The following is a 27,232-nucleotide window of genomic DNA, read 5'->3' as shown; positions in this document are numbered from 1 at the left end:
AGGTGATTCTTCATGCAACAGTACATGAACAGTACATGACAATCTCATTGTCAAAGAAAATGAAAGAAGTTGTGGGTGCAAGTTTACACGAGTTCAAGAGAAAAGGGGAGAAGTAATCTTAGCCCACTAATAAGCCAATAGGCCAACTGCATCCTCTGCCAAAGCCAGTGTTGCCATTATTATGTTTGATACCTTCCTCATCTTTAAAGGAGAGATGAACTTGAACTGGAAACAAGTAAATTCAATATCCTATCTGAAGAAGACCTTATTTATTTACATTTTTTTGGTTCTGACCTTCAGTTAATACCTCTGGATAAAAGCTGACATATAAAACTAACCTTATGATAGAAACAACATCATGATCATGAATGCCAAATTTCTGCATTAGAACAAGCTGACATTCATTATAAAGTGTCTTAAAGATTAATGAAGCTTAAGGAAATCAAGCTTCAACTTCTAAAACTGATTTAAAAGAGTAGCTTATAAGTACAAAATGTCCCAGATGCAACATGTTCACCAGAGAAAATGTTATTTTTATAGAACAGAAAAAGGAAAACTCAACTCTGCACAAGGTTAAAGACTGTATTTTAATCACGGACTGAAACATCATGATTTACAAAACTGATGGTTAGATTTAAAACCAACCACTACATCTTTCTGTGGGAATACTCCCCCCACACCCTAGCAGACTTGGGGTTCAAGTGAAGAACAGAGCTGTTCATGTTTGCCTTTGGGACTGAACAGTGATTTCCAGGATGATGACTGATGCTTCAAGGATTCACCTAAGATGCTTTTCAATGCATTTCATCTACCCAGCTGAAAGTGGCTTCTTCTAATGAAGTCTGCTGGTTTCATCAGAAATCCCAACCATCTTGCAGCTTTCTGTCCAGAGCCTTCTCTGCAGCTCCTCGTCATATGCTATGTCAGCCGATTTTGTCCTTTCCTCATTGTAAAGGTAGCAGCCACCAGCTCCTTCCATTTCAGGCGATACTGCTGCATAGATGGTTGTAGAGGCTCCTTCCTCTGGAGTCTGCAGAAACAAAAAACCCAAATTCAAGTGAGGCAGGCAGGTACAACAGAAGAATAACACTACACCATAGGACCTTATCAATGACAAACATCCTCCGTAATTTTGCATCTCACTTGTAGTCCTTATGCAAATCTGAAGCTTGTAATGATAAAAAAGCCACCTATTCAACTGGCAAAGCAGAATCCATTTCTACAACAGTGCTATTTTGAGATAGCTTCAAGCCACAGAACAGATATGCAGAAAACTCTAGTCCATTTTTTCAAGGGCTAGTCAGATGGAGTATACAAAATAATTGATTAAGTTTTCACAGTTAGAGCTAACAAACCCAAAAGCAAGCACAAACATTAAAATCCTAGTTTAATTATTCACTTTGCAAGGATGAAAGGGTCTGTGCTCTGCTGTAAGAAGATGAAGGCTATGCTGTATGTGCAATGCATTCATTGTAACAACAATATGACATGAGCAAAGGATCATGGAAACCATGACAGCAAATTAAGATTCTGCAGTTCAATCCAAACAGGCAGGTAAGCCAGGGAATTAAATTTTACACAGATCATAGTTATCAGGGTTCTGCAGTGTCATAAAGTAAAATGGTGAACGATCTACAATGTCTGATATACCATGACTATTAAATGAAAATTAATAAGTGAATAGCTTTGAGTGATAACTCCTTTCATCCTGAGGATATGCAAAACATTTACATTTTGCATTCAGAAGGATCACACAGCTACTATTGAAATTATTTCCATGACATTTTTTATTCTAATTGAAGGGCACATTTAAAACACAACATTTCACATGCTTTGCCTTTATCAGTGATGTAATTATGATCAATGCCTGCCAGATAACAATGTATCATTTTGCAATTCTTTCAGTCATTATTTGAGGCATTAACAGTATTGATGCCGCTCATAGCTTTGTCTGCAGCACCTGACAGGATGTCTTTTCCTGAAGAACTCACTTGATGAATGAGAAAGTAGTGAGTAGGTTACTCAGTGCCTTATAAAAAAAATAAATCTAACCAACTGGAAGCTTTTTGTAATGTTTACATTTTTTAAGAAGGTGACTGTACTATGAGATTCTGTCTAGAAACACAAAGTGCTTATTTACTTTAGTTTACTACTCTACTACTACTTCGCTCTTCTTTATCCTAAGAAAAATAGTGCTATTCGCATCCAGTACATTATGTAAATAACATAAAGGTATGGGCATGCACAATTCTATGCAGGATCGGGATAGAGTCCAGCTGCTCACACTATAATGATCAACTATGATGCAATATAAAATATCTTAATATTGTAAAGTAGCAGAACAATGATGAATAAGAGCATTCATATTCTATACAACTTATTCTGGAAGACAGAGAGAAACCAAAAGGTTTTTTACATACTGCTGCGCTCTGCTTAAAAAAATTAGTGATGCAGATAAACCATTGCCTCATGTGATGGTTCACCAGACGTTATGTTCCTGAGTTCAACAGCTCTCCAGCATAAACAAGCATAAATGTCAATATTTATGAAACTAGATGGTCTTTAGAGTCTTTTCCAACCCAAGCTACTCTATGATTCTAGGATTCTAAATGTTATGGAAATATGTTAAGGAAAACAATTTTTCCACTGCAACAGGGAGTGAGTTGCATATGTATGATTAATCTTCTGAGTGCCTAATTAATGTTGAAAGTTTTAATGTTCCCTTACTTAAGAATCTCTTCATTGTTTTGGCATGTTTTCTGTTTTAATGAAAGTAAAACGGAAACCCTGAACAAGGAGTGCCCTGGTCTTCCAGCTGGGTGGTTGACCTACTTGTTTTGAGAGGCTGGAAATAAAGGTGTTGTGGATCCACTTCTGGATCTTGTCCATACCTACTATGAAATTACTGTACATCCACTTGCCCACAGACAGTCAGACTCTTTCTGGGAAAGTGTTGGGTCTACTACACACCCACAGATCAACTGCAATAAACAAAGACACACAGACACATGCAGATGTCCTGTCTGTGTACCAGTGCCCGAGGTCCTCTTGGGAAGACAGAAGCTGGCAGCAGGTTGCAACCACTGGAGCTATTAATGAGTATGTGGACAATGAGCAGGACAAATTGTTCCAGCAGAAGCAGCCTCACTGCTGGTTGCCAACTTTCCTGAGGGTCCCATAGCTCTTCTTTTACCGCATGATAGTCCATCAAAAGATGAGGAGGAACCATAAAGCCTTTGGAAAAAAAAATAACCACATGCAGGAGACTATGCTCAAACCAACGTCTGACTCATTCTTCGATGCCAATGGCCTTCTAGGAAGAAGAGCACCTAATAAAGGGCCAGAGAAATCACCAGCCAATGGACATATATCTTGATCTACAAAACCCCAGGATTTTTGTCATGATGCTCTATACAAACAGGAATGTGTTCTCATCTTTGGGACCCTGAAGTATTATACCAAAAGTTGCAGGTAGACAGGCAGTAATAATAGGTATAATTCAAATCATAGGGGATGATGTTTACACATTTCCAGAATAAAAAAAAACCAAAACAACAAAGAGTAACACAATAATATACATACATATAGGATCAGTAACATCTTTTCCATTAATTGGCTGGACTTGTCCTAAAAGAAAAGGGATTCCTATAAATTGCACAATGCTTCTTTACTCTTCAGCTTCCAACTTATTGGTGCTGAACTTATTTTAAGTGGATTTTTGTTTAAGAATTATTATATTATTAGTGTCCAAGGAACTATAATTAACATCTTTGTCATATCCAAGTAAAATGCATTTCTGCTTAACTTCTTCCTAATGAAATTCTGAATCTGTAATTCCTTTTGCTTGTTGCAGTATTGGTCACATCTTTTACTTTTTTTTGCAATTATGGTTGCCTTCAACAGTAAATAAAGGTCTGATTGAAATTACACATCTTTGCTTTGCTCATTACATGTGTAGGCTGTGGAAGAAGGAGAGAAATGATAGCATGTGACAGCTTATTTAAGCAAAATGAAGTCTATTTACACAAAATAACATTATTTTGGCACTATCTGTTCCCAAAGAAAAAGCTTATTCCTTTTTACAGAAGCTCTGATACTTCTTTTTTTAATATTCATCAATTATAAGTCATTGACAAAAAATAATTTTCCTCAGTATGAAATGGAATATTATGTTCTGTGAAAACTGGGACAAATACTAAGAGGGTTTGTATTTTAGTTTTGCTTTTTTAGGTCTTGTTAGTTAACGCATTTTGATTAATGCAATTTTAAGTGACATATAATCTTGTCAATACTAGGCACTAATGCTTGCAAAATGTGTTAGCCGACTACAGTCAGTCCCTACAGCCATGTCGCCATGAAATGTCACATCCTTTCCATTTGACTAAAACAGGAGCAACAGCTTAACTCTTTGGAAAACATGCGTCTGCATCAGTTATACATGATGGCTTTGTGGTACTTTCCTTGATAATCCATGCACTCATCCACTTCCACCTTCACCTGAATTCATAGCTCAGAGTACTGGGTAGCCAGCATGGCTCATCAGAAACCACAGAAAGCTGGACAGTAGAAAAAATTAATGAGCTTCTCTATTTGTTTTTCTGTAATCCATTCATTTTCTCAGCACCACTTTCAGTAACTACCAACAAACAGTGAGAACCTCATTAAGTGTCCTAAACACTGTGACAAATAGTTTGAATGGACAGCATGCATATATTTCAATTTGTACTGGCTGACAGAGTTGGTCACATGACTGGAAAAAAAGCAGTGATACAAGCAATGGTATCAGGGGATTCACCACTTTGGAATGGCTTCCCCTCACCCCACTCAATCAGACAGTTGTACTTGATTTGTATTTCATGACTTCAGGATGATGCCATCTCGAGAGATTTTAGGAGAGAAGGTTGGGCAAAGAGGACAGGGAGCAGGAAGCAGCTGGCAAACTCAGTGACTGACATGACAGTTGAATTTTGAGGGACAAGAACAAGGGGCCAAACAGAGAGATGTGCAGTCAGGACTGTCTGGTATTCTGGCAGATCACTTAAGGCTGAGGAAAAACATGTTAAAACACCTTTATCCATATAATTTGTGCTACAGTATTGATGGAATACCCCTCATCAGCAACATTAGGTAGACTGCTGAAGGAACTCTCATCAACACTGGTTCTATAACACTGGTCCTACTTTATGTACCATCCATTAGGTCATGCACTTTTCAGTTCATACGGAAAATCTACTCATGAGCTGATGAGTTAAATGAGCTTGGAGATGTTGGGGGTTTTGATACAGAGATTTATAGTGTTTGTTCTGCGGCCTTGCTTTTTTAAATGACTAAGTTTCCATCAGGCCCTTCCTGGCCGGATAACATGTCTCTGGCTAGCCACATGTTTTCCCAGGTTCCAGCTAGGAAGATGCAGAATGCACTGAACAGGCCGTCTTCTCAGCTTTGGTAGTCAGGCACTTTTGGCTGTGTTCCTTCACTTTTCTTAATGTTAATAATTCTGGTAATATTTTAAAAATGCTAGTATTTTATTGACTTGCTTTTGGACTGAAAAATTCTGTATATATGCAGTTTTCTTCCTTTCTCTCTTCCTTCAGGAAAGACAACAATCATCTGGGATCCCTGAACAGTACTATGCATATACAGAGCAAGGATGAACAACAACAAAGAGAACATGAAATTACTGTTATTTGGTACAGCAAAGTCTTTCATCTACTTGGTGGCAGCTAGTGGAGGGTGACACCCAGTCACCCTCAATACACTGCTTGACTCTCAAGAACAAAGGCAAACATGAAATATGGAATAGTTTGAAAACTTTCAGAAACAGAGTAGCTGGGATTGTGTTGTCATGAATATTCAAGCAAACAAGCTTGAGAGAAAAAAACTGTTTCAAGGGTGCACTGATTACTATGATTTGTGACCTACAAAATCATTTCAAAACCCACTTTCTGGTGTAAGACCCCAAGTTGAAATAACAATAGTTGCTATCACAGCCTCCTGGTGAAGACAGGGGCCATGTGTGCTCAGTGTGTGTTGTGTAACTTGTGCACTGTCTAGACCTTCTAATGTGACTGCTGCTTTGAGAATTCCAGACAAAAAATAATCCATTGAAACACTGAGTATGAAAACAAAGGCTAAAAAGGAATCATGACGCAGGTGCACAGACGTGTTCAGCCACCTTTTATCAATAAGGCTGTAGCAAGTGACTGGATGTCCTAGTGTGACCAATGGCCAGGGCCAACTGTCAGGTCCCTAGGAAGCCAAAGCTGCCAGAGAGGTGTGGCAGCACAGCTTTTAAACAATCTCTGCCTTCACTCAAAAGCCCTGGTTTCCATCTGTGTTCTTTCTCTCTCCTCCTATCCTTTCACATGTAGCTCGCTATTATTCTCTTTCTACCCAATTTCTGCCTTGATAATAGACTAGAAAGAGATAGAGATATTTTAGTGAATATACAGTTCTCCCTAGATACCCAGTCAGCACTGTCAAATTAATTTCTCTTCAATCCCCAGTTCACAGCAATGAGAATTCTTTAATAAACTCACTCCATAACAAAATTATTTAGATTTTGTTGTTAAAAGAATACCAGCTACAAACAGAAATTACTCAGTTAAAATGTGAAGCCTTTCTCCTGACAATGTTGTGGCTACAGAGAAATAATTTCTGAATCAAAGATATGAGTATATAATAAAAGATGAAACTTCAATGAATTAAGAACGCAAAGCAACTTTCACACTAAAAAAATACCAAACTTTGGAAGGAAATGAGCCTTTATAATACAAATAATTCATGACTATTCTGATAAAAAGAGAAGGTTTCCCTTAGCACAAGATACTGAAAAGAACAGAAGCAGACACAGCTGGCAAACAGACACAAAGAGTATCAAAACCTGAATCTCCCTTTCCTTCTGAAAGCACATTTTCTGGAAAGACATTGCAAAAAACTACAGGTACACAGAGAGACTGGGAAGCCCCATCTTGCCTTCACATCAGCCCCCAGACAGGTGGTTGGGATGCCTGTAGACAAGGCAGAGAAATCTGTTTTGATGAAAAATGGCCAAGTAGCTCTCCTCTGAAGCACTGGGACAGCTCTTCTTTCAGATTCAAAACATAAGTGAAATTTTACTGAGGAAGGCAGCAGCCATGGCTCTGAACCCTCCTCTTGTAAAGCAGCTACTTCAGGCTAAGCATGCCTGCTGGTTTTGGCTGGGGTACAGTTAATTTTCTTCACAGTGGTTGGTATGGGGCTGTGTTTTGGACTTGTGCAGAACACAGGACTGATAATATAGAGATGTTTTTGTTATTGCTGAGCAGTGCTTACACAGAGCCAAGGCCTTTTCTGCTTTCTGTACAGACTCTGGCAAGGAGGCTAAAGGTGCATGGGAAGCTGGGAGGAGACACAGCCGTGACAGGTGATCCCAACTGACCAAAGGGATATTCCATACTATACGACATCATGCTCAGTATATAAAGTAGGCAGAAGAATAAGGAAGGGGAAGAAGTTTGGAGTGATGGTGTTTGTCTTCCCAAGTCACCATTATGTGTGATGGGGCCCTGCTCTCTTGTAGATGGCTGAACACCTGCCTGCCTGTGGGGAGCACTGAATGAATTCCTTGTTTTGCTTTGCTTGTGTGCACAGATTTTGCTTTCCCTATTAACTGTCTTTATCTCAACCCATGAGTTTTCTAGCTTTTACCCCTCCGATTTTCTCTCCAATCCTGCTGATGGGGAAGTGAGCAAGTGGCTCCTGACTGGGGACATCAACAACAGGACATCATGGATCACTTGAAATAACATGAGACATCTGTGTTCTCAGGCAGTTGAATGAAGCCCCTGTTGGCTGGCCAGCTTTCTGGGCCACAATGAAGAAAACTCCATTGACTTCAAAGAGCAGCTCCAACAGTGAAGTCACTTGCAGTTATTACAAAATTAAATTTGCATATCTTAATTTCAAACTGAATCTCTCTCACTTAGAAGTGCAATATAACGTCAGTGATGCGAGCAGGAGTGTTTTGGATCCATACTTTGCATTTTCTAAGATGTTGAAATGGAGAACTAAAAGAATGATGTTCACTTTTAAGCAATTTTCAAATGGAAACAAGAACACAACCTTACATGACTGAATTTGAGTAGCAACTTGAAACTTCAGGTCAAAGTCATTAATCATAACTGAATCCTTTATTCATTTTGTCAAGTGCATTGAGGAAGATTACTTTGCCTGAAGGTTGATCCCAAAGCTTGCTTTGCAGCAGACAGCGATGTCTTGAGAGTCAGAACTGAGATATCGCTGCAGCCACTGAAATTACATTACACTTGTTACCTCACTCAGCTCAGTAACAGTATGCAAAATTTGACAGATAGTAGCCTGTTGCCCCAGATGTTGCATAAACATCCAACCAGAGACACTCACTTGCTGGAGCAAGTCTCTAGGAAACAAAGCAGGCAATAGCAGGTGATGAGAGCTAAGAGAGTACACCTACTTCACAAAATACTGAAGCCTCTTCTGGGAGCACAACACTCTGGTTAATCAGCTCTCTGGAAACCAGGTGATGTCCTGAAGCTTCCTATTGCTGAGGATGCCTCAGTTAAATCACTGAGAATTGTCCTGGGTATCTTCACATCGTCTGGGATTTTCTGCAACACCTCTATTCACAGACAGGCAAGAGATTTACTGAAGCAAATGTACAGGTCAGGAGAAGAGATGAGGAAAGTATGAGCCTTCTAAATCCTAATCCTGCAGTGTCATGCTCTAGGATGTAACTCCTTTTCTGTGTTTGTTTACTACCAGCTCTATGGCCATAATTACAGTACCATGCTGGCAATTGAATATAATCTTTGTCATTCCGAGATGTAGACTGATCCATTATTAAGTAAGAATACTGAATTACAGCTTAGTATTCATGTTACATATATGCTAAGGAACCATGCTGTTACTTTTATTATCTACACAAGGCTTTAATTCTACTGAGTCTTGAACTATTTCTATCTGAGAAAAACGAATAAGAGATGACTCCTCCCTCCAACAAAGCACTTAGAGAGGCAACCTCTTTGATAGGTAGTGGTTGGAACATCTGCATCATTTAATATTATATGCACAATTTTTCACTTGAAAGCACAATTTAAATATGAATTGAAATGTGAATGGATGAAAATTAAAGAGAACAAAACAACAAACAAACATGAAAGCTTCAGAACTTTAATTTTCTATGCATTATCTTACACCAGTACAGGGGTCATCTTTAGTTTCCTGAATTCTTTCAAATGAAGACAGATTTTGGCGATCAAAATAACACAGAAAAGCACACAGAAATGTTTTTGTTTGAAGTGGCATTTTTGCCAGCCCTAGAAAGTAGGAGACACAGCAAGGCTGTAGGTGCTGAAGAGGACGCTGCTGAGTGCATATACCTCTGAACAATTTATTACCTGCCTGCTTATAGTAAATAAAATGTCTTTGCTGGCTTTTGGTGAAAACACAAGACTACAGGCATAAGATATATTGCAAGTTCTAACTTGTAGCCCCCTACCATCATCTTTACTTTTTTACTTACCATTTAATATTTGACAAGTCACGTATCTTGTTTTCCCTTCTTAGAACACAGAAAACTGAAACTGACATATCTCCAACTTCACAACTTTCTTTTAATGACTGTTATTTTTTTTAAATTATTATAAGCACTCAGGATGGGCATGGACCTCCCAAATATTTAAAAGAAAACCACAATATAGAAAGCCTTTATGAACTATGATGAGATCAAAACCCATAAAGACTGTACAGAACAGAGACAAAATGAAATAACCCAAAATTACAGAGGCCGGCAGCTATTTCACAGCCTTTCTGTCTTAAATTGCTTCAACCCCCATTTTGCACCCCAAACAGCAGCAGGGCTATTTCCATCTGTGGGCTCAGGCAGGCGGTGGGGCTGGAAGAGGCTGGCTGCCAGCCTCGGTTTCTCACCTCCCCGCTGGAGGCACTTGCTGGAACCAGATGGCTCAGGTGAGAAGGTGCAAATCCCTCCCTGGATCACCAGGTAAGGTCAGTGGAGGACACTTCTCCCCTATGACTCAGGCAGGCCATATGTCTGCAGTAACAACAATGAAGACCAGACACAGTGAAGTACACAAACTAACTCAAAATTACTACAGGGTGCTACATCTCTGCATTAATAGCATGCAAGATGAAAATACGCTTAGGAAGATGGCAGAGATGAAAGCAAAGCAAAAATACTTTCTCCCAAATTTCTTGGGTCTACATTGAAGTGGCATGCTAGCTGGGCTACAACATGTCCTGCTGGTGGGTCTGCTCCACACAAAGCTCCTGCACGGAAAAAGAAACTTCACGTTGTAGTGCTTATCCTCGTCCTGACTCTCAGCCTTTATAAAAAAGACATTAAGCTATTGGAGAGCATCCAAAAGAGGGCCAGGAGGATGGTGAAGGGTCTGAAGGGGAAGCCTTATGAGGAGCAGCTGAGGTCATTTGGTTTGTTCAGCCTGGAAAAGAGGAGACTGAAGGGAGACCTCATTGCAGCCTACAACTTCCTTGTGAGGGGAAGCAGAGGGGGAGGTATCAACCTCTTCTCCCTGGTGACCAGTGACAGGATGCGAGGGAATGACATGAAGCTGTGTCAGGAGGGGTTTAGGTTAGAAATCAGGAAAAGGTTTTTCACACAGAGGATGGTTGAGCACGGACACAGGCTTCCCGGGGAAGTGGTCACAGCAGCAGGCCTGTCTGAGTTCAAGTATTTGGACAACACTTTCAGGCACATGGGGCACATTCTTGGGGTGTCCTGTGTAGGGCCAGGAGTTGGACTCGATGATCCTGATGGGTCCCTTCCAACTCACCATATTCTACGAATCTATGATTCTATGCTTCCTTTTCCCTTTTGCTGACTCTGAGCCTTTCTGAAGGACTGAAACATGACATTCCTGAAGACACCAAGTTGGCTAGAAGGAAGAAGTTTCAAGCAGATCACCAAATACAATCATTCTGGTTCAATCCCAGCTGTCAGCCAAGTACCAGGCAGCCACTTGCTCCCCTCCCATCACCTTTTGGGATGGGGATGGGATCAGAAAAAGATAAAACCCATGGGTGAAATAAGGACAGTTTAATAATAGAAACAAAGTAAAATATAATACTAATAAATTGTAATGAAAAGGAGAGAGAAAGAGAACCAAGAAAGACAAGTGATGCACAATACAATTGCTCACCATCCACTCACTGAGGCCCAGTGAGTCCTCAAGCAGCAATCAGTGTCTCCTGGCCAGCTCCTCCCAGTTTATATATTGAGCATGGAATATCCCTTGGGCCAGTTTGAGTCAGCTGTCCTGGCCATGCTCCCTCACAGCTTCTTGTGCACCTCCTCACTGGCAGAGCATGGGAAACTGAAAAATCCTTGGCTTAGCATAAACACGACTCAGTGACAGCTAAAACATCAGAGTGCTATCAACATTATTCTAATACTGAATCCAAAACTGTACCAGTTCCTAAGAAGAAAATTAACTGTATCTCAGCCCAAACCAGGACAACCATTTAGCATTGTCCATGAGTTTAGCACTGCTCTGAGTTTCTGGCTTTTTATATAGTCATTGTGTTTAAATTATAGTTTCACAATATTCCCAAAACTGAGAGTAGAAAGCCCAAACTGGAAGACAGATGAAAGTGGTGGGGAGGGAAGGAATCTTATTCTGGAAATTTATGTTTCCCATAATTCCAGTTGCTGGCAATTTCATTATTTAATCTTGAAATGATAACCTTTGAATGATAAACAAAAAGGATAACAACAAGGGTGTTAATCTAGATCTGTCCCTAGTAACATACTGCAAAGATGGAAAACAAAAAGACTAGACTAATTTTCTGTAATTATTTTAGCAAAAGAATAGAATTAGGTGAGAGTGGTTCAGATTTTCTAATCCTATTTTTCTGACAGATACAGTAAAGAGAATTAGTTAGTTCAAGTCAGTTATCACAGTTTACACCCCCTTGGTTTTGCCCAGTAAATTTGGGGTATTTCTGTTTCAGTATTAAAATGTTTAAAAATGACTGTTCTCTTCATTTTAATTAACCTCTATTTCATCTGGAAGCAGCTTGTAAAAAAAAAAGCAAAGAAAAAAAATGAGTCATCCTGTAAACAAAACTACTGTTTCCCATTTTCTATCACAATGCTATCAGAATGCTAAAGTCATGAAATAACAGATAGATTCTGAAACCATACGATTATGGAGCTGTCTATGTAGCTTATCCTCTCAGTTACTCAAGAGCAGTACTAAATTTAAAGGCAAACGCTATATTCAGTTGCAAATTAACATATCTGAATGCTTACTAACCCACCAAAATCAACTTGTTTTTAACAAAATAACTAAAAATGCAAATGCAAAGGAGGACTGAATCTGATTATTCAAATCAATTTTTTTTGTCATGTAGACTGAAAGTAAATTTAATCTCTGTATCTTAAATCCCTTTGCTTAAATCAATCAACCCTGGGGCTCTGTACTATTTGCAAAGGAATCTATCAATGGCTTAAATTCAGAAGAAATCCAGAAAACATGTATAACTTTGGACAGGCAAATAGTGCCATTGTTTCAATGAGATTAATCATGTCTCTAAAACTATGTCAGACAAGATCTGAAGCATCATATCTTTTCCTGAAGAGTTCATTATAGACAGAGCAAACACACAGACCCCCAGTCACACAAATGTTTCCCAAGGTCTGAAACAGAAGTAAAAAACTTCCATCTTGAAAAGAATTACTCAAAAGTTTAAGCTCATCACATTTAATTAGCTAAATGGTCTGAAAGAAGGGTAGGCTGGTGCTCTTTGTGCCGAGAGGGGTGTTAACCTGGGGAGAAGTGATAGCATTAATAATTTGCCAGGAGGATGAGACAAAAACAAGGAGGATGAGCTGTCAGTTCTTGCCAGTGGAACAGATAAGGGAAAGCAGGAAAGTGGATGTACTGAAAATTGTTAACTAGCAGTAAGTAGAAAGACCCAGATTTACTATCCACTGAAGCTGTGAAATTTAGATCCAGGCTTATTTCGAAGGGTTTTTTTCAAACCTTCATTGAGGTAGCAGATAGAGTGAAAAAAAATTGTGTATCCATTCCAAAGGCCAAGACTGGATTTGGTGACAGATGTGCCATGTTCCTGTTTCCTTTCTGGATGACAGAAGACACAGCAGAAGTGTCACATTGCTGTACAGGTGTCATGGCATACCCCATTCCTGTGGAAATGACTAAACTGACTGTCCTGGCTTTTGTTGCAGGAAGAATAGGTTCAAGTTCCAAAAATGAGATCCATAGTAAACCGTCAAATCTCATTACCTGAAAGACAGTGAAAAGCTGGAAAGGAGAAAAACATTTAATTCCTTTCACATCCAAAATCTTTCCCTAATATGCTATTAAAGAAAATTAAAAAAAAGTTGGGGGGCAAGAATGCTAAAAATCCCAACAGTTTTCCTGAAAAACTTCATACTCCTTTTATTTCATTCTCAAGTAGCTCCTGTGTCTGCAGAGAGCTTCTGATTGTGGTTTTGATACTGGACCAATTAAGGATTTAGGTAGCCATGGTGCAGAGACTTGCACTTGCAGAGCTATCAGTAGCCAAAATAAAACAGTGAGAATTAACCTTTTCTTTTCATTAAGGTCCCCAGAAGACTTCCTGCTGCACTGGAATTCATATGGCTTTTTGACATAAACATTAGAGCAGCTGTTTAGAATGGAAAGCAAATACTGTGAGGCTTTATGGTTTGATAAATACATGTTACTGATTCATCTGGTGCCAAAATAATTCACTTTGTTTAGGGAGATAATATTGAACTATACTCTTCCGTAATGTCATTTTGCTACACATGTCTTTTGTCCTCGAGAGTTCAATCAATGAGCCCTCCTCCCTCACTCACTTGCTCAAGGTGATACACTGCAAGCAGTAATGCTCCAGATGACTAAACTTCTGATTCCCAAGAAAAATGCCAGTTGAATTAATGCAGAAGTGTGCTATGGTTTAAATAACTGCTTTTAACTTGTAAAGGCACTGTCTGAAGTCTGAGCAGAGGCTCGAACGCTAGTGCGAACCACCTGCCCCTGCCCTCCCCTCTGCCTCTCCTGCCTGCTCAGCAGCTTTCTTAAAATTCTGCTCTTCACCTGCAAGTCTGCACAGCTCTGCAGCTGTCTATTGTTATTTAAGATGTACTTCACAGTGGAATTGAACTGTTCCAATCAAGATTAGGGTTCTGTTTCTCTAGCTAGTATACAAAGCATGTCTGCAGAGAAAACTTTCATCCATTTCTCTGCCTGCCTTTTCATTCTACCCCACTACAATCTTACAGATAGTCCCAGTGCTTTTTCATTCCCTTTTCCTCCTGAATTCCTAAATGCCTCTTGCCAGGCCCTCACTGCAATCTCACAGCAGAGTGTGACTGCTACATCAGTGTCCCACTTGCCCCACTGGCTCGGATCCCTTTTTGCAGCCTATATGCCCCGTGGAGGAGGAAGGGGCTCTGGGTAGAAGGGTTTCCAGCGCAGCACCAACACTCACTCTCCTTGGATCACCCATCCATGTCCTGAGCCCCTTAAGAAACCAAAAAGAGTTAGAGAGCAGCCTTCAAAGCCTGAGCTGTTGAGGGAGATGGCATTTACCATCTGTGGTGCAAACAAAGGAGCGAGCTCAAGCCTTTCAATAGTAGAGAAAGGAGAGGGAAACATTAGCTGAAACCTTGTCAATACATTGATGCTGCCAAATCTGAGATGACAGGAGAAATGGTGGGGCCACAAGCAGTGCCAAGCCCTTAGGGTAAGGCAGAAAACAAGGCTCTTCTTTGCAGCAAAATTGCAAGCAGCATCGAAAGGGTAGTGTGATAGCATGCTACACTGCTGGACATGCAGGGCCACAGGGAAGGATTGTAAGCAGGGCTAGTCTGAGGACACAAAGACCACCAGCAGCAGCCACATTCCCTACTTCTGTGTGGCCCTTGTCAGGCCATGAGCCACTTCTGTGGCTGGAGGGACAAGCTGCAAAGCCCACTTTGCTCTGCAAGCATCTGCTGAGCCAATGTGGCTCATTTTTAGTTCCTGAGCTCTATAAGGGAGCCACAGTCAAAAAGCAAGAGTTTCCAAGCAGTGCACTTTTTATATAAAAATAATCTAAATGTTTGATTTTATTGATTAGATAATCTCCTTAGTGTCCAAAACATAACTGACCTTTACTTTTAAATCTGTGTTCAATAAAAGAGGATTCCAACTGTTCACAAACTTTGTAAAATCTGAACATGGCTCTGGAAAAAAAACACTTAACTTCCTTAATAGCTGCTGACAGTCTGTGAAACAAATAGTTTTAATTATTTTCTCCTTGCTGAATCTCAGGTCTCATCATTTAATCAAAAAGTAGCACATTACCAACAATTGGGATTAAATGGAAAGTCATACAGTAGGAAAAATAGGAAATTACGTTAGCACTAAACAATGACAAATATGCCCTTCTTATTGTAGTCCTGTCCTGAGACAGCAGAACATTTGCAACTCCACAATCATAAAAACCCTTAAAAGCCCAAAAGAGCCCTTTAGACTTTTCCCATTTACCCTGAGACTTAACAGTGACTTAAATGTCACTGTAATCTCTGCGATAAAAAATATATTTTAAAGACTCCTTTCAGTTATTCATGAACAATGTACAGATCTTACACATTAGTTTAAAATAAGTGTTACTCATTTTTTTACTGTCACTACTGACGCATGAAAATGACTATAGAGCTAATCAATAGGTAATGACTGTATTTCAGAAGTAATGCTCTGTTCAGGGGAAAAAATGGCTGCAATTCACAAACAATTATTGACACTGTGAGGCACATGAATCAATGCCCACTAGAGATCCGCACATTATTTAAAATTTCTTCAGCAATATTTGCCTTTGTTCCTTAGTCCCAGTGTAATTTTTCCTGCCTGTTATGCTGTGAATATATTAAAGGTTAGAGTGAATATATTGATGACACTAGAATGAAACGCAAAAGCTAGGTTTCTGATGGATAAGCCCAACTACCAGCAGTAGCATGACTATTACCAGAGTGCTGTAGCCATGGTAGCTCTTTCTTGCATAAGACATTGCCTGTCACAAAATGATCAGGACCTCACCTCTCAAGGGTCCAGTATAACTGCTGGACTTCAGATTTTTTAAGTCTTCCCAGTTTCTTTTTCTGCATGCAATGGTTTATGTCTCAGAGTAACTGGAAGTACATGAGGTGACCAGAGCTGGAGGTGGTGTGCCTCAATACTCATTAAAGTCTCTCAGGGAGACAAATATATCACTGGCTCCTACAGGGAACCAATGAATTCCCATTGGCCTAGTTCTCTAAATATAGCCCTTTGCCTTGTTTTTATCGCTATCTCTCTGTAGAGCAAGCGAAAGCATGAAATAGTCCAAGGTAAAAACCTGAATCCTCCTCTGTTAACACAGGGGAGAGAATAACCCACTCATTCTTCACTTGCATAAACAAATACCCAAGATGTACAGGGTAGTGAAGAAGATGATTACCTCTGGCTCTCACATTTTTCTTTTTGATTCACATATGGCTTGAGACATGGCTGGTTTACATCCTGAAATGATGCTGATTTACTTTAGGTTTTAACTGCAAACAGTTCTGCTTAGCCAGAACACACATCTGGTCCTTGGGTAGAAAACAAATTGAAACAACAACATGCTTGCCATCAGAGCACAGCTATTCAAACATCTGCCAACAGTTACCAGCAGCATCTGATAGGAGGGACAGATTTCTAGAAGAATAAATGCCCAGTTGTGACTAGAAACAGATTTGGGTGTCTTGCTACAGTTTGCAGAAGAAAACAGCAATATTTTTTAATTACTGACTTAATAAAACAAGGAAAAACAGTTTGGTTCTTGAAAGGAGATTCTTCTCTTAGTCTAAATTAATATTATGAAGAATTTACAAATAGTTGCAGTTGACCACAGCATAAAAAAACCCCAAACAAAAAACAAAACCACAAAAAGAAATCAGAAGAGAAAATAGCACTGAGGTACATGTTCTTACACAGAATGTTTCTCTAAGCAAAAATAGATACCTGAGCCAAGTACGCTCTTTAGCTCCTCTGAAAACATAAAGTCATTTCAAAAAAGCTCATTCAAGGTTTTTATCCTTTTATTTGGGCAAGTATGAGAAATTATAAAATAAGATTGAAGATTTTCTCAGCATACATCTCATTTGCATGTAGTAGAGAGTTGCTCAAACTTGTAAAGCTTACTTTTGTGTTGAAAAGGAAATAAAATCTAGACAGTATTCTGACTGGTGCTAACTGCTGCTACATTAAATAAGTACAAATATAACTATTTCGAAACTATAGAGGGTGAAGTAGGCTCAATGAAATGGAGATGAGAATATAACCCAGAATATATTCCCATAATTTAAAAATAAATATTAGAAATGTATTTATGGTGTGATGAGCAGGAAAGGATCTGCTGTTCCAAAGCTCTGAGCACACAGCCCTGCTGGCTCCTGGTTTTGCGGTTTAATTTAGAGAAAAGGTTACTATCATCTATCACATTCCATGGATTGTCAGAAAAGCCGTCCCTATGTACTTCATCATTAAGAAGTCACACCGAAGCAGTGTTTTAAAGGCTTGCAATGGAGGTTAGCTGACCAATCACCAGCTGCTGTGTAGCTCTGCCATTTCTTTCAATTCAAAAGTATATTAACTGAAGAACAATTGATGGTGTTCTTATCCATAATTTACAGTGACAATAACAAAGAGAAGATCAAATAAAAAGGATCTTGCAGTCTTCCAAAATATTCAGCACTTTTCATTTTGTTAGGGCTATTTATCTATCTTTCCTAAAAATTCTTAGGTATTGCAAGTGACTACGGTTAAGAGTGAAAGATTATTACTGAAAAACTACTTAATAATATCTGTTTAACTTGCAAACTTAGAGTAGGTTACATTTTTGTTTAGTATATGATTAAAAAGGAAATTATGTTTTTTATCAATATAATTTTGTATATTAAGGAGTTCTATACTTGAAAGTAAGTAATATTTTAACATGAAAATTATCTAGTCAACACAGATTTAAGCAAAGTAACTCCAAAACACAAAAAGTACTCCAGGCTCCAGCATTTTAGATATTTTTCTATGATAAAGACACTGTGTAACTACAATAACACTTGCAAAATTCTGTTAATAAATACCTGCTTTCAACAAAAGTTTTACAGAAATACATGTTGACAGTGAAAACATAGTAAGTTATATGCACTTACTTAACAAAAATATCTTCCACCTAGCACATATGAAAATAAGGAATTTTTTATGCAAGAAAGATGTTCACATGAAGAAATATCTGGCGGTACAAATGACCCAGCAATGTGGTGTTTACCAGAGAAACTATGCACTATTTACTAATTCCTTGAAGTGGCAAAACACATGCATCTCAGTGACATGATTCTTAGATATTTCCATCATAAATATAAAAGAAACTCTACAAACTGCTGACAGCAATGAAAGGTGAATGAGAGATTACTGAAATACAGCTAAATTGAGGGCATCTAAAGAGACCTATGTTTCAGTTTGCCACACCATTTATTTCTTGACAGTTCAAATTTTCTGTATAATCCAAAGGATTTATTTTGAAATCTAGACGGTTACTCATATCAGAGGGCAAAGCTGTTACTCAGTCATTTAGAACATTGACACCTCTTAGCTATCATAATATATCCATGATTAGTAGTTTGCAGGAGGTTTATTGCTCTCATTTGAAAGACCCACACAAGAAAGGTCAAGAACCTAGTTTTGACCTCTCTAAAATACCACATCATGGTTTAAATAAAAAAGTCTACAAAAACAAAACAAAGCAAAGCAAAACAACCAAACAAAACCAAACAACCTACCCCAAGTATAATATATTTTAATTTTTTTTTTTTAATTTTAAAACATGCTGTATAAATTCTCCAATTAAGAAAAATACAGCAAATGGCAGTGAAAATACCAATTCAGGGGAAGGAGACCTGACATCCCAAAAAGAAACTAAGAATAACTTTCCTTCCCTAGACAAAGTCCTGAACCAAAGTCTTAGCTCTGGACATTATAGGAATGGAAACCTTTGCCCTGCTAACCCCTACGAGTCTGCTCTGGACACTGAGTTGGAGTCAGTTATTCGACCAACTCCCAGCAGGACTACAAGCCTCCTCAATACAGTCACCTTGAAGGTACTGTAGATGCAAACCAGACAGTCAGGAAGACCCAAGACGATGGCCTTGAGCTGTTAGTGGAAACACAGGGGAAGGCGTGGTCTCTCGTACAAGGGTCACACTATTGCCCGTGGCTGGCCTGGCCTCTCTGCTGAAAGGGGTCTTTTGAGCACTCACCAACTTTGTGAAGAACACTGCTGTAACCCAGACTGCAGACTAACCAGAATGCTGTGTTGTCTATCTCTACAGCTTCATTTTCAGTTTATCTTGGCTATTTTATTTTTTAACAGCATGCACAGATTTCTTGACCAGGACAATAAAAGATCTCATTTTCCTTGTAGCCTCTGCAGTCTGACGCATAGCACCCATTTTCCCTTTTCCCCTGTAGCCAAGAGCCTGGACTGGACTGTTGGACAGTTCAACAGTAACAACTCATCAGTACAGCTCATCAGTAACAACTGGAAGAACTACTATCTAAAAAGGCAAGCATGGAGGCAAGTGCAAGAAATGGTACACCTTTACCAACGGTTTTCCTAAAGAAGGATTTGCCAGGTACTCAACAAGTTCAAAATCAAAATGGATGTTTCTTGGCAAGTCTTCACTATTCGACCCTTATACTGGATTTCTTTTTTCTTTCCAGCATGGGAGCAAAACAGATAAACCTGAGGCAAAATAAAAAGGATTCTAAAAATAATTAGAATTCAGAAGGAAAAGGGGACTGCAGGGACCTCTTGGGACATCTGTGATCTAATTTTGCAGATAACTTATCAGCTGATCTTCTTCTCCATAAACTTATTTAAACTCCATCATAAAAACAACAGTTTTCTTACAGCTACCACTCTGTGGAAGCCTTTTCCAGAGTCTGATTTCACTGATTAGAAACAAGTTTCTTCTTTCTTCTTATTTCTTTCTCAGTTCCTCAAAGTAAACACATTTCCAGTCAGTTTGCTTCAATTCATTCTTGTCTTGACTAAATTGTTTCCTTAAAAGCAACCTCACTCCTGTTTATTTTGATTAAAGACTACTGCTAGATATCATTATATAAACTGACAATAAAGAGAAAAAAAAAAGTTGCTCAGAGCTTCTACAGAGGCAAACCGAAATCAACACACAAAAAGGTGTGTTGTCTTTATGGTAACAGTGACAGCACTGGTACCATCCTTGAGCAGGATGGTACCTGCCCACATCTACAAAGCCTAATGACTCTAGTGCTGTAAATTCTTTCTTTCCAACCAGGAGAGCATGGGACACATCATCCATCATACGTACAAGTGTAGCTTCTGAGCACCGGAGGTACTTTATAGTCTCCTTGGCTCCTCTGAGTAAACCATTATGTAGTGACCTGGAGATGACAAATCCAGGTACCTGAGTACAAACACATTTTATATTTTATCACTTTTTCAAAAACAGCTGGAAATACCAGCAATCTGCTTTTGACCTAGGGCTATAACAAGTAGGTTGAAGTTGTACAGCCAAGATATTGGGTGATGGATATATTTTGCAGTGAAAACAGTGCTTGAGGCTTGCCTCAATATGAGAAGAAAAAAACCCCACCACACAAATTAAAAAAACCCTGAGCACAAAGTGTATATAAAATAATAATAACAGGGCAAATATACTTAGAAAAAAATTACTATGTAAAATGCCCTTCTTCCTGTCTTCCAGATCTTCTTGAATGGATTTCAAGCATCAGCTGAACCTAGTATTATAAACATCTGAAGTACTTACTACCTCTAGAGATTTTCAGGCCCTCTAAAGCGATTAGGGTTCAATGTATCTGTGCCAGCCTTAATCCACTTCCCCAGATAACAGGCATATAAAACAGGACACATGTGCCACAAACCTAAACCAAGCAAGAAAAATAAAAGGCTCGCCCCAGATGAAGGAGAACCTCTAAGAAGCAAGATCAGACATGTTTTACATGCTTTATAAAACGACAGTATTCCACATAGAGGATATGAAGTTGAATCAGATAATCCTTGCTGCAAGAATATGCAGTAAGATTCAGACCTGAATGCTTTTATGTTCAGGTCTTATTTACTTGTTTAGCAGGTTTTGATCAACTACACCTGCACAAAGCCACTGATGAAATACTGTAAACTTCATGATGATGGAAGTAATCATTTTATATGCAAATGAAAATCATGACCTAAGTCGTCATTACTGGTCATGAGGCATGAAAGTTGTGATAATTGAACTCCTCTCTGAGGAATGACCAAAATACATTCACAGCTTGGGCAATCGTAAAAATAGCCTTTGTAACTAGACAATGTACAGCCCTGACAGAAAAAACAAGTATGTTTCCCCATAGTGTCTTTCCTACATCATTTTTAGAATCACAGAATGGTTTGGGTTGGAAGGGACCTTAAGGGACCTCTAGTTCCAACCCCTCTGCATGGGCAGGGATACCTTCCATTAGAGCGGGTTGCTCAGAACCCCATCCAGCCTGGCCTTGAACACTTCCAGGGATGAGGCATCCACAAATTCTCTGAGCAACCTGTTCCAGTGTCTTACCAACCTCACAATAAAGAATTTCTTCTTTATATCTGGTCTAAACCTACTCTCTTTCAGTTTGAAGCCATTCACCCGTGTCCTGTCACTACATACCCTTGTAAAAATAAGTCCTATCTTTCTTGTAGGCTCCCTTTACATACTGGAAGGCTGCAATCAGGTCACCTCAAAGTCTCCTCTTTTCCAGTCTGGACAACCCCGATTCTCTTTTCTTATAGAAGAGGTGCTCCATCTACTTAATCATCTTGGTGGCCCTCCTCTGGACCATCCTCCAACAGGCTGATGTCCTTCCTCTGCTGGGGAATCCAGAGCTGGATGCAGCACTCCAGGTGGGAGACACCTATTAAAATATACTCATAATCTGTAAATTTATTTCAACACACTGAGCTCCAAAAAACAATGGGACAGCTTTTCTCTTTCCACATTTTTAATCATCCAAGGATCGTATATGACAAGTGGCAGGCTGTGGAAGACTGAATTTTGCATCTCAAGCTTGTCAGGCAAAAATACTGAATAAGTAAATCAATACCCCTCTTCCTGAGACACAGTCAGCCTCAGCAAACTGCTGCCAGCTGCAGGGATATGACATGGCTGGGGAGCCATTGCACAGTACCTCACAGCAAAGCCCTGGGAACATGGGACTGCCAAGCACAGGGCACCAACTCTGGCAGCCTCCTATTCATTCAAAAAGTAACAGATATACTAAATTGGATAAAATATTGATAAGACAGTAAGTTAAACTTGTAAGTTGATGGTGGCTAGCTCCAAGACCTTGATGAACAATTAATAAACAATGGGAGCAACTCATTTTTTCAGACCATGCCTGAGCCTAGGGCCTGCAGTAGCACCTCCTTCCTATTCCAGTGACAGAAAAGTAGGTCAGCATGATGGGGCCAAGTAAATATCACTATAAATCCCATCTCTGATAAGCTGTCCAAGTTCATTCTTGTTTTATTGCGCATGGCTCAAGTTTCATCCAAATCCTCTTCTGCATATGTTCTGTATTTCCCTGAGTGCCTTGTCTGTGGTAACATAACCCCTGCGGTTACTTCCCTTTCTCCAGCACTGAGATGGCAATAGGCAGATGTACTCATTTGCCCTGAAGAGACTCACAAACGCAATTTAAAGTGAATGTTTAAGTATGTAATAATGTATACAAACCACTAACTCTGGACAGATTGTATTAATGTCTTGTGTCGGGCCACATCTAGGATCAAGTTTCTTCTAGAAAAAAAGGGAGGTATTTTACTTGTTAAAATCCATCAAATCCCAAGTATTTAGCTGAGAACACAATGAGAACAAAAAGAACCATGTGAACTACATCTTGCAGTATCTCAGTACTCTTTCTAAAATGAAACACAAAAGTTTGTGGCTTGCAATCATAATCATTACAGTCATTGCTAAAGCCAGAGTTACTCAAGTGACTTCTGAATGGAAACTTTTCATAACTCACAAATTGGATGGTGGATGATCCTGTTACGTTAAAAAAACGTATTTGCTCTTGAGTTTTCCCTCAAACAGTGGGTGGTGATTGCTGTCCGTGTTTCTTGTTACATATCTTACATTATTATAAACACATATGGAAAATACACACAGCTACCCACGTAAATGCATGGCGATATCTACGTGATAAACTGTGGAGGCACACCATGAATTGTAAACACATACGAGAAACACATTTCATAAGTAACTGTGATTTCCTCACCTGTAGCTGCCCGCAAGCACATTTCCCACTTACACAGGAAATGGTCTGATACTCCAAACACCTTAGAGCTGCCATTTGAAAAACAGCTTGTGCCCCAGATATTAGAACACACCTTTAGAATAGTTCCTATGCTATCCCATGCACATCTAAAACTCTACTTCAGTTCATTTTTTTAAAATAACACAAATTTAATGTCCTGTACCTTGGGAAGGGATTCATCTTAACTAACTTTAACCTTTACACAGCACAGACATCTACAGCTGAGCTTGTCACTAGAGGACCCCTTTCTCATTCACAGGGATAAACTGGCACTTGAAAGACTGAATTCACCCGGTCAACTGTAGATATCTTAGGATAAGACAGGTGCAGCACTACCAGTGACCATGAGAAGATCACTGGATGGACAGCTCTGATGCAGGCATTTATACTGCAGATATTTATGAGCTAGGAGACCTGTCAGAGCTGACTTCCAGGCACGGATACCTTAGACCACTGCAAAAGGGAATGTTTTCAGCTTCTTGGCAGAACTTGGCATTTTCTGTCAATCTTTAAAAGCTCAAGATAACCACTAAAAATTGTGTCTATGTTATTCACCTAAGAATTTCTTTACTTCACATTGAAAGGCTTTTCAGTCTCTTTTGACCACTGTAAGTTAAAGAGTGTCACATTCAGAGAGAGGGAAAGGAAAGCCTGTAGATCTCCCAAACCTCCTAAAACTATCTATTTTCTGTAGTGAGTAAGATCCCAGGTGATGGGACTCTGCAATATAAATTTTATCAGCATTGTTTTGTTATGGACACATTACTCACAACTAGCAAAACAATGAGGAATTTAGGTAGGCCATTCCTGGAAAAGTAGCAATGGATCTATAAAGCACACCATACCTGCTGGCAAACTGTCCATGTATAAATGTATGTGTATATATATATATGTATGTGAATCTATCCATCTATCTATATGCCTGAATATGCACTCCCACAACCTCCTCCTCTGCATCTCCTTATTTTAGTGATTTAATTCCAAACTGCTGCTCATCCATAAGCTCAGCTGTAGGATTTTCCAAGGGAGGCCAGTGGTCTTTTTCCTTAACTTGATTTTACAACACTTTCACGTGGAAGACAGAAACTGCCTGCAACTCCTGTTCCTACTCTTGCTGAATGGGTCGTTTTACTGGGGCTGGGGTTGTTTCCTCTCTCTTTGTTCTTTCTCTAAGAGATAGGCTGATGAGAAAGATTAGTGGCTGCCCTGTATTCTGCTGTCAGTGGGCTCAAGTGTCCAACAGTGTTGTACTACCTGACCAAAATAAAATGGAATTTTAAGCACATGATGATGGAGGTAGAATTTTCCTGATGCATGAGGAAAAATTACAGTAGTGTGATGCTATTACCTCTAATTTAAAAGATTATATGCTAATGGTCTAGTTGAAATTTCAAGATTCTCTAATTCCCCAATCTTTCAGCTTCTTTTTTTAGACCTTTACATTACAGGCATTGTGACTAGCTTCTTTTAAACCAAGAGGAATCAGTACAGAGGCCTTGGTATGTGTTTGATTCACAGCAAATTATCCTCCTCTTTTGTGTTTCCTCCATTTTCAACAAGTCTAACTAGGAATAGATTACCACACAAAGATATTAATCAAATATGTAAGGAAGTACTGCCAAGAAATATTAGCAAGGAATAAATTGATTGACTGATGGAAAATGTCTTTCCTAACTAACTGTGGGTTCTGAATATGAAAACAGTTACAGATAAGAGGATGATAGGTGCTGATGTGCTAACACTGGTTAGGTTCATATATTTTCACAATTTCTTAACTGTTTACTTACTCTCTCCAGCAATGGAGAGACTATTTTTTTTCACTCTTTTGAATACAAATTTAAATACTTTCAGATAAAATTAAATAATCTGCCCGAGCTTTCAGGTTAAATCAGCAATCCTCTACCACATAGATGTTAGAGATAAACCCTTTGTTACACAGTGCAAGCACCTGTTTTCAGTATGCTTCTGACATTTCACTTGCTTACCACTCCAAAACAATTTCACCCAGAGCAAGCATGGCTTGTCACATAGTGCATTGTGTAGCTTTAACTTGTGCTTCTTTAGAGCATTTTCTAGCTAAAAAGGGTCACCACTGCAGGCAAAATTAGCCATGGAGGCAGTTTTCCTATTCTGTGAACAATTTTGAAAGATGAAAGACAATCTTCCCATTTCACACTGTCAGAAGGAAAAAAAAAGAAAGAACGCTTCTCTTCTTTTAATCAAACAACTAAAACTGTGGGACAGGACACGAGATAGATCTTTGAATGTACACACTGCTTCATTTTTTGCTTACTACATGACTGTGTTTTGGCCTGTTCCAACTAGCACCCTCCAAGAGGAAATCTGGGTGTGGTTTGGGGATAGATCATGCTGGCAGCTGCTCCGAATAAGAGTTATAAACAAGAACTTCCAACAGCCTTAACTCCCTCTGCTGCACTCCACCATAATCCCACCAATTTTGTGCTGTCCTATACAGCATCTGTACCCCTTTGCGAGCCACACACTGAGGCATACAACACAAAGCCTTCATTTTCCTGCCATCAAAACATTCTCCAACAACTTCCAACGTGTCTCTTAAAACAAATATTTTACCTCTTTAGGCCTGAGAAAACATGCACAAAAATAGAGATATCTTGGGATGCAGGGGAACCACAGGTTCAGTGGAGACCAGGATCCAATGCTATTTAGGTATGCCCAGAGGGTCAGCCTACCTTAGAGGAGTCTGATCCTAATTGGAACAGACACAAAAGGCTCTATGCTCAGAAGCCACTCTATTTAGAATAAATAGAGCAGCCAAGCTCCATCCACATACCTCATAACAGGTAGGACCTGGATGCCTAAGAAAGTCCAGGGATTCACATGCAAGAAAAAAACTCAGTTCACCAGGATTTGTGAGCTTAATGGTTGATTATTCACTAGCCTTCTCAGGCGGGTCCCTCCATCTTTCCTCCTGGAATCAATCTATAGCTGTATAAATAATAAAATATTTATTGGAAAAAAGACACCTATGGATTTGAAGCTTAGATCCCTGTACCAATGTATGCAAAACTGGGACCTGCTTAAAGACCAGAGTTACTGGAATAAAGTAGACTGTTTTCTTCTCTATATTTTTGACCAGAAAAATCTTTTGAAAAAATTAACTGCAAATTACATGTTTCTGCAAGGAGATTTCATTTTGTGAGAAAGGCCCAGGCTAGCTTTATATACGGACCACACGCTCCCATGGACAGAAGATGATGATGCTGATGAATTGCTGCTTTCAGCTGTGGGATTTAATTATTCTTATTCTCTACAGCTGGCGTTATTGTGTTGTGATGTGTTTATCTTCTGACATCTCGGGGGGAGGATGAAATAAATTTACTACATTCACAATGCCAAAGGGACAGTTTGAATAAGAAATGCTGCAATAAGACCTGAATGACTATGTCCTCCGGCATGAATGATGAATCCAGGCCCTTTAGATCTTGTTTTCTAGCCGCACTTACAGACTGGAAGCATTTTTTTTTTAATGTTACAGGAAAATTACACTAAAGTTAAGCCTATTTTGACAAGGTGAAGGAAATGTACTAGTTTATATTGGCTGATGTCTATCTAGCCTGTGTTCCTGAAGCCTTTCCCTTCATTTTTACAGGCTGGCAGGGTCACTAATCCTATTCATTTTCAGTTTGTCAGTCAATAATCACTTATGTGGCACTATGTCTTTGGAAATGACAGCTGAGACAAGATCTGATGCACAGCCTTCCTTACACAATGCCTTCCTAAATACCAATCTGAGGCGGCTGAAAGGACCAAATACTCTATATCTGATA

General features: G+C 39.2%; 1 protein-coding gene across 3 annotated transcripts in view; it reads right to left on the bottom strand.

Annotated features, from left to right (window-relative positions):
* Nucleotides 1-568: 568 nt before the first annotated feature.
* DHRSX (dehydrogenase/reductase X-linked) overlaps nucleotides 569-27,232 on the bottom strand; it is a 208,749-nt gene continuing 182,085 nt past the window's right edge. For all 3 annotated transcript variants that reach the window (XM_027674782.1, XM_027674781.1, XM_027674779.1), the window contains one exon: nucleotides 569-1,030. In XM_027674782.1, the coding sequence (XP_027530583.1) occupies nucleotides 833-1,030 (198 nt within the window). In that variant the 3' untranslated portion in view covers nucleotides 569-832. The remainder of the gene's footprint in view (nucleotides 1,031-27,232) is intronic.

This window comes from Neopelma chrysocephalum, unplaced genomic scaffold (assembly GCF_003984885.1).
Source record: "Neopelma chrysocephalum unplaced genomic scaffold, ASM398488v2 Primary Assembly neopelma1_25, whole genome shotgun sequence".
Lineage (NCBI taxonomy): Eukaryota > Metazoa > Chordata > Aves > Passeriformes > Pipridae > Neopelma > Neopelma chrysocephalum.
Note: the sequence above shows the minus strand (reverse complement) of the source record. Positions and strands in the feature narration are given on the sequence as shown.